We start from the raw sequence: 13,729 nt of genomic DNA on the forward strand, positions 1-13,729 counted from the left end.
TGAACGAAAAATACCCAATTTTCCACGTTGTGGAAAATCCTCAACAAAAATAGGGCAAATAATGAGATTGTGAAGGACACAGGCGCGGTGTAAATTGTATAGCCAGTGCCTCGACTAGTGTCTGCATTATAATTCTATGGCACTTGGGAGAGGAGCGTGCAGGCCACTCCAGCCACTTGTGAGGGCTGTCTCATGGGGAATCTAATGTGTTTGGAGAGGATCTCCATTATCTCCAGGGGGGTGGGAGGCTGAGGTGGCCTGTGGAGCAGTCCTCTGGATAGGGCTACCATCCTCTCAGTTCCCCCTCCACTCAGCACTACCTCATACATCATTACAGGTGCTCCTCACAAAAGCCTCTCATCCAGCCCTGAGTGGGAGCCAACCTGCACACTAAATGAAGATGGCTGTTTTAACACATCAAAGCAATTTGGGCCGAAATAGTTCCTCATCATTCAGATCAAATACAATTTTATTTGTCACATGCTTAGTAATCAACAGGTGTAGACTAACAGTGAAATGCTGACTTAGGGGCCCTTCCCAACAATACAGAGAGAAAAATATAGGAACAATTATAACACAAGGAAAAATACACAATGAGTAATGATAACTTGGCTATATACACTGGGTACCAGTACCGAGTCGATGTAAAGGTGTATGAGGTAATTGAGGTAGATACAGTATGTACATATAGTGTCTAGGCAACAGGATAGATAATAAACATTTGCCGATATATATTTTTTTTAAAGGGTCAATGCCGATTGGTTAACTATTTAACTAACTATTTATCAGTCTTATGTTTTGGGGGGAGGGGAGGTAGAAGCTGTTCCGGGTCCTGTTGATTCCAGGCATGGTGCATCGGTACCACTTGCGGTGTGGTAGCAAAGAGAACAGTCCATGACGTGGGTGGCTGGAGTCTTTGATAATTATTTTGGGGCACTGCCTGGTATAGAGGTCCTGGTTGGCAGGGACCTCGGCCCCAGTGACGTACTGGGCCGTACACACTACCTTCTGTAGTGCCTTGCGGTCAGATGCCAAGCAGTTGCCATACCTATCGGTGATGCAGACAGTCAAGATACTCTCAATGGCGCAGCTGTCAAACTTTTTGGGATATGAAGGCCCATGGCAAATATTTTCAGCCTCCTGAGCGGGAAGAGGAGTTGTCGTGCCTTCTTCACGACTGTGTTGGTGTGTGCGGACCATTCCTTAGTGACACTGAGGACCTTGAAGCTTTCGACCTGCTCCACTACAGCCCGTCGATGAGGATGGGGGAATGCTCGTCCCTCCATTTCCTGTAGTTTACGATCAGCTCCTTTGTCTTGCTGACATTGAGGGAGAGGTTGTTGTCCTGGCATCACACTGCCAGATCACTTACTTCCTCCCTATACGCTGTTTCATCAGGCCTATCACCGTCGTATCATCAGCAAACTTAATGATGGTGTTGGTCGTGTGCGGTCACACAGTCGTGGGTGAACGGGGAGTACAGGAGGGGACTAAGCACACACCCCTGATGGGCCCCCATGTTGAGGGTCAGAGTGGCAGATGTGTTGTTACCTACCCTCACCACCTAGGAGTGGCCCGTCAGGAGGTCCAGGATCAAGTTGCAGACAGAGGTGTTCAGTACCAGGGTCCTGAGCTTAGTGATGAGCTTGGAGGGCACTATGGTGTTGAGAGAGCAGTGTGCAATGCAATAGAGCTTGTGTCATTTGAGGATCTGTTGAGGCGGTATGTGAATAGGAGTGGGTCCAAGGTGTCTGGGATGATGGTGTTGATGTGAGCCTTTTTAAAAGCATTTCATGGCTATAGATGTGAGTGCTACGGGGTGATAGTCATTTAGACAGGTTCCCTTGGTGTTTTTTTGGCACAGGGACTATGGTGGTCTGCTTGAAACATGTAGATATTACAGGCTGGTTCAGGGAGAGGTTGAAAATGTCAGTGTAGGCACTGGCCAGCTGGTCTGCGAATTCTCTGTGTGCGCGTCCTCTTAATCTGGCTGGCCCTGCGGCCTTGTGATTGGTAACCTGTTTAAAAAGGTTTTACTCCCATTGTTTAGATCACACATTTGTCCGGAACAGCTGCTCTCATGCATGGGTCAGTGTTGCTTGCCTCGAAGTGAGCATAGAGGACATTTAGCTGGTCTGGTAGGCTTGCGTGACTGGGAGGTTTGCGGCAGGGTTACCCTTTTTAATCCTTGATAGTTTGCATGCACTACCACATCCAACTAGCGTCAGAGACGGCGTAGTGGGGTTTGATCTTAGTCCTGTTTTTTTTCACCTTTATTTAACCAGGTAGGCCAGTTGAGAACAAGTTCTCATTTACAACTGCGACCTGGCCAAGATAAAGCAAAACAGTGCGAGAAAAACAACAACACACATAAACAAACGTACAGTCAATAACACAAAATGAAAAATAATAATATAATCTTAATCCTGTATTGACACATTGCCTGTTTGATGGCTCAGTATATATATAACTGTAATTGTCCTACAGTAGTAGTAGCTAGCGAAAACTACTGGAAACATACGATTTCTTTCACTCAAATCAGGTCAGTTTTGTTTTGCATTTGATGAAGTAGACAGGGAAAACTAAAAGAGAGGGCTTAGTAATCACGCTGGTCCACCCAAGTTACCCCTGAGGCTGTGCTCAGGTCTGCCACAGCTGGGCTGCTTCCATCCTTCCAAACTCACGGCTCTCTGAAAGGTAAAAATACTCTATCCTATCTCCAAGAACCTTTGCAAAAGGTCAAATAGATAGAATTGCTTAAGGCACACCTGAGCATCTGTGGGGGGATTAGAGATATCTTAGCCTGAAGTTTAGTACAGAGAAACTGTCTTGAATCATCAAAAGGAATTATTGAAACACTGAAATGAAAATAACATGTAGTGAGAAGGGAGAGAAACTTTCACTGCCACTCGGTAATCAATCAGTGAAATGCCATACATGTTTATTGAGTTCTCACCTTGAAGTAGCAGCTTTAGCTCAATTAAAAGCCCTTTTTACCAGTCTGTCAGTTACATGACTCACTAGGCTCCAACAAAGACACTCTCTGTTATTCTGGTTCCCTAGCCAGCCTGCTATGTGTCTCTCTGTCTGTCTAGCCAGGCTACCTCTGTTCTTCCAGAGACTACCGGCAGTTTGAGTGCCTGAGGGCACATCACAGCTCAGTTGATCCACAGCAAATCCTCAGGTACCCTCTACCTCTACCCACTGGTCTCTTTCTATTTTGAGCTCTCTGCACCATAACCTGTCTTCCTCTCCTCCCCCCTCTTTCTTTCTCCTTCCTCACATCCACTTTCCTGCACTATCCCTTGTTTCCTGGCAGGCTGCCCACTTCCACATCCTCATCCACATCGTCTTCCTCATATTCTTCCTCTTCCACATCCTCTTCTACTTCCACATCCTCTTCCATATCCTCTTCCTCATATTCTTCCTCTTCCACATCCTCTTCCATATCCTCTTCCTCATATTCTTCCTCTTCCACATCCTCTTCGTCTTCTACATCCTCTTCCACTTCCACATAATTTTCCTATTCCACACCATCTTCTTCTTCCTCATCCTCTTCCTAATCCTCTTCCTCCCTGGTGCATGTTCTCCCTTTTTTCCATCTCCCAATTTATCCAGTCATTTCCCTGTTGGGCTAGCTCCTAACTCTCCCCACCCCTGTTGGGCTAGCTCCTAACTCTCCCCACCCCTGTTGGGCTAGCTCCTAACTCTCCCAACCCCTGTTGGGCTAGCTCCTAACTCTCTCCACCCCTGTTGGGCTAGCTCCTAACTCTCCCCACCCCTGTTGGGCTAGCTCCTAACTCTCCCCACCCCTGTTGGGCTAGCTCCTAACTCTCTTCACCCCTGTTGGGCTAGCTCCTAACTCTCCCCACTTTGGCTCCCCACCCCTGTTGGGCTAGCTCCTAACTCTCCCCATCATTGCTCCCCACCCCTGTTGGGCTAGCTCCTAACTCTCCCCACCATGGCTCCCCACCCCTGTTGGGCTAGCTCCTAACTCTCCCCAACATGGCCTCCCACCCCTGTTGGGCTAGCTCCTAACTCTCCACATCATGGCTCCCCACCCCTGTTGGGCTAGCTCCTAACTCTCCCCACCATGGCTCCCCACCCCTGTTGGGCTAGCTCCTAACTCTCCCCAACATGGCTCCCCACCCCTGTTGGGCTAGCTCCTAACTCTCCCCACCATGGCTCCCCACCATGGCTCCCCACCCTCCAAGCAGCCACAATTAAACCATCAGGACCCACAGGTGTCCGTCCTCAGCCAGGCATGGTGTGTCTGAATCACTGCTGGTATCACAGCTCTGGTCACAGTCACAACACCCTTTCAAATCCCTTTGTTTACAGGCAGATTAGGGCAGTGAGAGGTTTGCCCAATGTGGATTTAGGGATTAGTTTAAATGGAGTATGTGGATTGCTGCTGCCATGGTGAGCTCACAAGATTGTTTTTTCTCTTCATCTGGCACTGACTGGGGCCCGTGCCCATTTATGATGTTCCCTTTCCCTTATTGAACTGTATCTTAAATCCCTCTGTTGTTTACGTGCCACTTTCTGTGGAGGTGTGAGCATGTTCTCTTTCTCTCTCTTTCTCTTTCTCTCTCTCTCTGTCTCTCTCTCTGTCTCTGTCTCTCTCTCTCTCTCTGTCTCTCTGTCTCTCTGTCTCTGTCTCTGTCTCTGTCTCTGTCTCTGTCTCTCTCTCTGTCTCTGTCTCTCTCTCTCTCTCTCTGTCTCTCTCTCTCTCAAGTAAAACAGACACATAGTCACACACAAGTTTTAAAAGGATTAATGAGTCAATTAAGTCTCCGCTTCTTATCCAGATGCATGAACTGTTTTCAAGTCCCCATGTTTACATTCATAATTATGTGCTGGTATGATGTGTGTTCTTGTAATTGAGAGTAGACTGGCTTGAGGATCAATTTGTCCTAGAATCGTTGTGGTTAACAGGGCTCAAGTAATTATTGCGGGTTATTCCATTCAGTCCTTGTCTCTTGCTTAGGTTCCCCGATAGCAATGGAACTTAGGTTTAAATCAAATCAAATCAAATTTTATTTGTCACATACACATGGTTAGCAGATGTTAATGCGAGTGTAGCGAAATGCTTGTGCTTCTAGTTCCGACAATGCAGTAATAACCAACGAGTAATCTAACCTAACAATTCCAAAACTACTACCTTATACACACACAAGTGTAAAGGGATGAAGAATGTGTACATAAAGATATATGAATGAGTGATGGAACAGAACGGCATAGGCAAGATGCAGTAGGTGGTATCGAGTACAGTATATACATATGAGATGAGTAATGTAGGGTATGTAAACATTATATTAAGTGGCATTGTTTAAAGTGGCTAGTGATACATTTCTTACATCCATTTTTCCATTATTAAAGTGGCTGGAGTTGAGTCAGTATGTTGGCAGCAGCCACTCAATGTTAGTGGTGGCTGTTTAACAGTCTGATGGCCTTGAGATAGAAGCTGTTTTTCAGTCTCTCAGTCCCTGCTTTGATGCACCTGTACTGACCTCGCCTTCTGGATGATAGTGGGGTGAAGAGGCAGTGGCTCGGGTTGTTGTTGTCCTTGATGATCTTTATGGCCTTCCTGTGACATCGGGTGGTGTAGGTGTCCTGGAGGGCAGGTAGTTTGCCCCCAGTGAAGTGTTGTGCTGACCTCACTACCCTCTGGAGAGCCTTACGGTTGTGGGTGGAGCAGTTGCCGTACCAGGCGGTGATACAGCCCGACAGGATGCTCTCGATTGTGCATCTGTAAAAGTTTGTGAGTGCTTTTGGTGACAAGCCACATTTCTTCAGCCTCCTGAGGTTGAAGAAGCACTGCTGCGCCTTCTTCACGACGCTGTCTGTATGGGTGGACCAATTCAGTTTGTCTGTGATGTGTACGTAGAGGAACTTAAAACTTACTACCTTCTCCACTACTGTCCCGTCGATGTGGATCGTCGATGTGGAGGGGGGTGCTCCCTCTGGTGTTTCCTGAAGTCCACGATCATCTCCTTTGTTTTGTTGATGTTGAGTGTGAGGTTATTTTCCTGACACCACACTCCGAGGACCCTCACCTCCTCCCTGTAGGCCGTCTCGTCGTTGTTGGTAATCAAGCCTACCACTGTAGGCCGTCTCGTCGTTGTTGGTAATCAAGCCTACCACTGTAGGCCGTCTCATTGTTGTTGGTAATCAAGCCTACCACTGTAGGCCGTCTCGTCGTTGTTGGTAATCAAGCCTACCACTGTAGGCCGTCTCATCGTTGTTGGTAATCAAGCCTACCACTGTAGGCCGTCTCGTCGTTGTTGGTAATTAAGACTACCACTTAGGAGTATTTTTAGCGTTGCGTCTTTCCTACAACAGCCGACAATGTAACACACGTTTCCCAAAACACCACTCAGAGAGCACAGTGTGACGTTGGTACATGGGTCGATACTGATAGGATGGAAAGAAAGGCAGGGCTGCTCTCGGAATCAGCTTTCTCAATTCCAATCACCTTTAAAATTCTAATTATTTCACAATACTGATGACGTACCAGCTGCTAGAGAGACATTACCACCTACGGCTGCAAATATCGAGGAGGCTTATTCTAATGCTTACAGTAGCGGTGTGTGGGTAAAATCGCTGGGGAAGCCAAGCCAGGAAGAAAATAGCCATATTACAACCAATGTGTTGTAATAATTGCGTTGTTTGCTCTATAACCTGTTAGTTCATATGCATTCCTACCGTGATATATACCTCTAAGTCCGAGACAGTAAGAAGACACAATGGCAGAATAAACACACCTGTGTTTCATCACAAAACCGTAGAGAAACATCTCTCCGATGAATTCCACAAAACATATCGCATGTAACAAACAGTTACATGACCTACAGCATGGTCAAGAAAGTTAATGTTTTAGACATTTTCGTACTACTACACTATTGATTTAGAACCATGGAGCGATAGGCAAGTCGCAAGTCACAAAGAAAACAGGAGGTGCCTCCAATATTCCAGCATTATTTCAACTTTAACATTTCAACATCATCAACTCACCTATGCTTCTAATACTTTAATTTAGTCCAATCAACGTAAGCTAAATATCATATGGCTGTCCATGGTACTGATTTGTGTGTGTGTGTGTGTGTGTGTGTGTGTGTGTGTGTGTGTGTGTGTGTGTGTGTGTGTGTGTGTGTGTGTGTGTGTGTGTGTGTGTGTGTGTGTGCTCGCAAGAATAAAAAAAACATGTTGACTCACCTCACCTCGCCTCACTCACTTAGAAAGAAACACCAATGCCATCCTCTCTTTTATGTTGCCGAGGCTAACTGTCTAAAATGCCTGCTCGCTAACCTAACTTCCTTTCATGGGCAATAATGAACCAGCTAGTTAACATTTGCCTACTACATCTAGCTACATATTGAACTTCCATCCTCTCAGGCTAGAATCGCCATCAGTCCAAATCCCTATCTCCATCCATGTTCTAATTTAACAAAGGGACAAGTTTAGCTAGCTAGCTGGCCACTGGAGGAAAGCACCACAACGAGATGCAACAATTCCTGTTTTTTCTGTCAATCATGTTTGGTTTTTGATGTGATGTGATTGGTGTGAAGCCAAATCCAAACTGGCTTCCCTTTTTTCTTTTTCTTATTTAAAAAAAATGTGGTGCGCCAGAACCATTCACGGTTGAGCTCGTTCAGTTTATCGCAACGCTGATTGGCTATTATTTTATATATATGTTTTAGGAAGAAAGGACAAATCCTCGCTGGCTTCCCTTGCATTCAATGTTATGTGCGGCAACAACGTCATACTTTTTTTTTTGACCAGACAGCATCAGATAGATGGGCTACACATATAGAGACAGGGGGGAGCTGTTTCGTTCGCTCGGGTGCTTTCTCCGGTGAAATACGTTCAGCATCTTGCGAATTGAAGGAAAATGATAAAAAACAAAGAGACAAAATATATTTTTTTAAATTATTGTTTTTTTCGTTTGGGGGGGGGGGGCTGGCTTCCCTTGGCCCCTATGAATACACGCCACTGACCCAATAAAAATGAACGTTATTTTATTTAACATTTATTTTAGCAGGGAAATCCCATTGAGACCAAGTCTTCTTTTTCAAGGGAGCCCTGCCTGTACACAAATCATACAAATGTACGTCATTACGCGCATTAGGCTACACATCAGCGTAACATTATATTGAGACAAATTACAGATGGTATCCGACAGGTATCCAAAATATAACTCAATTTATAGAACATTACATTTTTTCAATAAGAATGAAATAGGCATATTGTAGTCTATTTACACTGAGTGCAAAAAAAACATAAAGAACACCTGCTCTTTCCATGACATAGACTGACCAGGTGAGAGCTATGCTCCCTTGTTTATGTCACTTATTAAATCCACTTCAATCAGTGTAGATGAAGGCGAGGATACAGGTTAAAGAAGGATTTTTCTGTCTCAAGACATATGTATGTGTGCCAATCAGAGGGTGAATGGGAAAGACATTGTATGGTAGTAGGTGCCAGGCACACAGGTTTGTGTCAAGAACTGCAACGCTGCTGGGTTTTTCCACGCTTAACAGTTTCCTGTGTGTATCAAGAACGGTCCACCACCCAAAGGACATCCAGCCAGCTTCACACAACTGTGGAAAGCATTGGAGTCAACATGGTCCAGCATCCCAGTGGAACGTTTTTGACACCTTGTAGAGTCCCTGCCCTGATGAATTGAGGCTCTTCGGAGGGAAAAAGGGGGTGCAACTCAACATTAGAAAGGTGTTCCTAATGTTTTGTCCACTCAAATGTATATTTTAATGCAGTCATCTCAGGTTTCATTTGAAGCACTTGTTTGTATCAATTGCAAAGACATTGACAACTTTGTATTTGTGGTAGTCAACTTTGTTCTAAAATTATGGGCAGTCACAGAGAGACGGATAGACCATGTGATTCTATGTTCTATACTGCTTGTAATGTGATGCGGGAGGGGGGTTAGCCGTTGGATTACGAGTGTTTTGAAGTGCAACGTTAATAACGATGGTTTTGGGAAAAAAAACTCTTGAGATTTAACGATGTTCCTACGAAGGTTCTTACGATGAACTTAGCCTTAAGATGCTTTTGGGAAACCGGGTCCAGGTTGAAAGCTCTTTAATGAGAACCCTTAGTGCACTTCATCTTGATAATTGCTACAATACCTCATATAGCTTCACGTATCCCTGCCTTTGATGCTTTTCATTCGGCTCTAACCTCTCCTCTATAATGCTGTTTCATCACTCTATCTCTCTCTGCCCCGAGGCTCCACCATGAGTCTCTCCTGGCTCTCAAACTGATCTTTGACAATCCAACATGGATCCTTTCGTCCTATTGAACACAATCCCACCCCTCCTTAATCTGTGACCACAAGCAAGGTTGGCTGGAGTCATACATAGTACATGAGAGACCTACATAAAAGAAACTGGCTTTTATTTGTCATCATGACTCTCTCCTTGTCTATTGTTGAGTGGGTTATTATTGTCAGTCCAGATGAGCGCCAGTGTTTACCACTTCACATGATGAGGCCTTTGTGAGTATAAGTACTGCTGGTAATCAATGCCCAGAGCGGAGATTCCTCTTGATTATGTAAACACTTCAAATAAAACCTTATTAAAAATATGGATCTGCCCACAGCAACAAGCACAGTCAGTGGAATTAAAGACATGCTCCGGAACTTTGGTGACTTCTAAATATTTTGAAACCTCTCCGCTTTAGGCTGGATGTGTCAATGCATAGTACATACAGTGGGGCAAAAAAGTATTTAGTCAGCCACCAATTGTGCAAGTTCTCCCACTTTAAAAGACAGGTGTCTTTTATACTGATAACAAGTTCAAACAGGTGCCATTAATACAGGTAACGAGTGGAGGACAGAGGAGCCTCTTAAAGAAGAGGTTACAGGTCTGTGAGAGCCAGAAATCTTGCTTGTTTGTAGGTGACCAAATACTTATTTTCCAGCATAATTTGCAAATAAATGCATAAAAAATCCTACAATGTGATTTTCTGGATTTTTTTTCTCATTTTGTCTGTCATAGTTGAAGTGTACCTATGATGAAAATTACAGGCCTCTCTCATCTTTTTAAGTGGGAGAACTTGCACAATTGGTGGCTGACTAAATACTTTTTTTGCCCCACTGTACATGCATAACATATTAACAGAATTACTGTTTTACCTCAATTAACCACAAAATCCCATGTTTTGCTGCGCCCTTTTCCCTTGAACTTTCCCCCACATGGGCCAGCCCCGTAGCAATTTAAGTTCTAGCCAATGAGCTTCAGCCCCTATCCATTTGATTTACAGCTAGCAAGATGCGCACACACTGCAGAGCGAGAGAGTGAGCAATGACGTGGTGCACATATCTGCACAGGTAGTGAAATATTCGGGGACCACTTTTGGCTCGAGCGCTTCTTTCAGAGTTACTCGCTAAAAAGTATACACAAGTAGGGGAGAATCTCTTTAAGGGCTTCCACAATTTTAAAGTACCAACTCACTCAGAGGGTCCTTAGTTGTAAAAGTACCGGAGAATCTCTTTAAGGGCTTTCACAATTTTAAAGTACAAACTCACTCAGAGGGTCCTTAGTTGTAAAAGTACCGGTGAGTCTCTTTAAGACGAAATGTTCAAAAGCTTCCTATGCAAAGCTGTTATCAATAGATTTGTCCTTGTTTTCCTGGAAACATGTGTAACTACAAAAAAGGGTTGAGAGAGAATTTTTTTTTCTTTCTTTCATACACTGCTTATCGGTTGGTAAAGTGTAACAAGGACAACTTAATAACAATCTTTCCAACGTATGTCTGTGAGCTTCAAACAATAGTCCTTTTGTTCTATCATTTTGTGCAATTCACTTGAACCTGTTGCTGTGTGAACGATTTAAGGTGGATCACAAAAAGGAATCTCACTGTTTTGTTCTAACAGAAGTCTACTGTTTACAAAAGAGATGCATTATTGTACTACCTGCTCTTTGAGGCCCTAATTTCCTGCTGCTCAGTAGCTGGTGGTGGTGGAGGCCCTGGCTGGTTTCTGGCTGGGGTAGCACAGCCTCAGCCTAACAGACAGATGCAGAGTGGGCTGGTGTCAATGTGGAGCGTCTGGAAGGATGCCTCCTCCCTCCAGCAGAGCCTTCTAGCTATGATTCTCTCTCTCTCTCTCTCTCTCTCTCTCTCTCCACTATGTTAGTCAGAAAATAACTTACTCACCAAGTGATAATGAGCCTGAGACATGGTGAGGATCCCCAGTCCTCGTCCCTCCTGTTGAGACTGCCTGCTCGCTGTGTGTGTGGGGGGTAGAGTGTGTTCTGACTGTGTTTTGACAGTGTAGTCAGTCAGGTGTTGATAAGTGTCTGTATATATCTTTAACCTCAGCAGGAGATGTGGAATGAGACAACTAAATCAATCCCCATGGGGCTCTCATTCTGTCGACATGACTTCTCCAAAATAGACGTGCACTGTTAAATGCCTGTATGGTATATTTCTTTCCATTTCTTCAGAAACAGTTTGACTCTCACAGGCAGAATAAGGGATTATATCTTGTTGTGTAGGAGGATAGGTACTGAAGTTAAGAACCTTACCTAAGACAACACAGTTCAGTGCAGCATGATCTTAGTATTTTAGAAAGTGAACGCTTTACTTCGGTGTGTCTGTTTTCATGCTCTCTCTCTCTCTCTCTCTCTCTCTCTCACTCACTCACTCACTCACTCACTCACTCACTCACTCACTCACTCACTCACTCACTCACTCTCACCCCTAACAGGTCAGAGCCTTGACCTGAGCCAATCCTCTAAGAGCAGCAGCGCCGGTCACCGTGGAGATGGACATGAAGGAGCGTCCGCACCGCTCCCTGACCCGGGGCCGCTGCAGGAAGGACCTCCAACACGCCACCGCGTCCCTGCAGCCGGAGGAGTGCCGCGTGGCCACCCAGAAGTCCTACAGCTCCAGTGAGACGCTCAAGGCCTATGACCGCGACACGCACCTGCACTACGGGGGCTGCGTGGCTGAGCTGGTGCGCCACGAGCACCAGGAGTACGTCCGACAAGGTGAGCTCCACGTCTCTGTTTCTGTGTCTGTCTCCCTCTGACCTGGGATTTTTTTTCATACATTCCTCCTGTTTCACAGGGTCTTCCTATTAGCCGCTTGTCGGGACTGCTTTCTCTTCCGCAGCGTGTGTTTTTTATGATGGTTCACTGAAGGGAACCTCCCACAGTCTGAGTAATGATACTGGTCTCTCTTTTAAATCACCTACACTTCCACAAACTCCAAGCACCAGACTTACCTGGTCATCTGTAGTACTGTAGGATTTCACTCTACACCAGACTTACCTGGTCATCTGTAGTACTGTAGGATTTCACTCTACACCAGACTTACCTGGTCATCTGTAGTACTGTAGGATTTTACTCTACACCAGACTTACCTGGTCATCTGTAGTACTGTAGGATTTCACTCTACACAAGACTTACCTGGTCATCTGTAGTACTGTAGGATTTCACTCTACACAAGACTTACCTGGTCATCTGTAGTACTGTAGGATTTCACTCTACACCAGACTTACCTGGTCATCTGTAGTACTGTAGGATTTCACTCTACACCAGACTTACCTGGTCATCTGTAGTACTGTAGGATTTCACTCTACACAAGACTTACCTGGTTATCTGTAGTATTGTAGGATTTCACTCTACACAAGACTTATCAGGTCATCTTTAGCACTGTAGGATTTCACTCTACACAAGACTTACCTGGTCATCTGTAGCACTGTAGGATTTCACTCTACACAAGACTTACCTGGTCATCGGTAGCACTGTAGGATTTTACTCTACACAAGGCTTACCTGGTCATCTGTAGCACTGTAGGATTTCACTCTACACAATACTTACCTGGTCATCTGTAGTACTGTAGGATTTCACTCTACACAAGACTTACCTGGTCATCTGTAGTACTGTAGGATTTCACTCTACACAAGACTTACCTGGTCATCTGTAGTACTGTAGGATTTCACTCTACACAAGACTTACCTGGTCATCTGTAGCACTGTAGGATTTTACTCTACACAAGACTTACCTGGTCATCTGTAGTATTGTAGGATTTCACTCTACACTAGGATGAGCTGTCTTTTTGGGGGAAAGGGAAGTGATAGTGTGGAGGTTTAGGTTATTTCCAGTTAATAGCGCCAGTCCAACCTTGCTTTGGGTGTCCACAGGGTATGGATGATTAATTCTTCCTTCACGGGGCTGGACAAGCAATGACCCTTAACTCAGAATATTCAGTAGCTAACTGCAGCCTTTTCTTATTCAATTCCACAGGATACTGAACCCACGTGAAAACAACAACAAAGGCTTTTAACATCCCCGTCAGTCTGTCAATTAAAAACCGGGTGACAGATGCTGCTTAGATCGGATCCATACTAAAGCCCATCAATATTCATTTGAGCATGAAACCGAAATGACAGGTTGGGCCTGCTCCTACGTTGTAAAACTGTTTTTTTTTGTATGCCAGTGGTCACCAAGGCTTTCCTAGTCAATCACCAAACATTTCTTTAAAAAGCTCAACGTTGAAGCCTTCCGTTACTATTTTTATTCTCATTTTAACACCGTTTGCGGTAGGTTGATTTAGCTGCCCTGCGTGACGGTTAGTCGGAGTGTTCCCAATTGAAACCATTTCATGTGTCTAGAGGTACAAACTCCGCCTACCCGGTGGGCCCAGAGAGGAAGTCAAGTGCACCTATAGCCCGTCCGCTGGCCAATCAGGTAGCTCAGAT

At 45.0% G+C, this 13,729-nt stretch overlaps 1 protein-coding gene across 1 annotated transcript in view; it reads left to right on the forward strand.

Annotated features, from left to right (window-relative positions):
* LOC110533321 (teneurin-2-like) overlaps positions 1-13,363 on the forward strand; it is a 56,739-nt gene extending 43,376 nt beyond the window's left edge. Inside the window, exons 2-3 of the mRNA XM_090188884.1 lie at positions 11,732-12,014; positions 13,275-13,363. Of these exons, the coding sequence (XP_090045010.1) occupies positions 11,789-12,014; positions 13,275-13,282 (234 nt within the window). The 5' untranslated portion in view covers positions 11,732-11,788 and the 3' untranslated portion in view covers positions 13,283-13,363. The remainder of the gene's footprint in view (positions 1-11,731; positions 12,015-13,274) is intronic.
* Positions 13,364-13,729: the final 366 nt, after the last annotated feature.

Source organism: Oncorhynchus mykiss, chromosome 10 (genome assembly GCF_057628025.1).
Source record: "Oncorhynchus mykiss isolate SJ-2025 chromosome 10, ASM5762802v1, whole genome shotgun sequence".
In the NCBI taxonomy this organism is placed as follows: domain Eukaryota; kingdom Metazoa; phylum Chordata; class Actinopteri; order Salmoniformes; family Salmonidae; genus Oncorhynchus; species Oncorhynchus mykiss.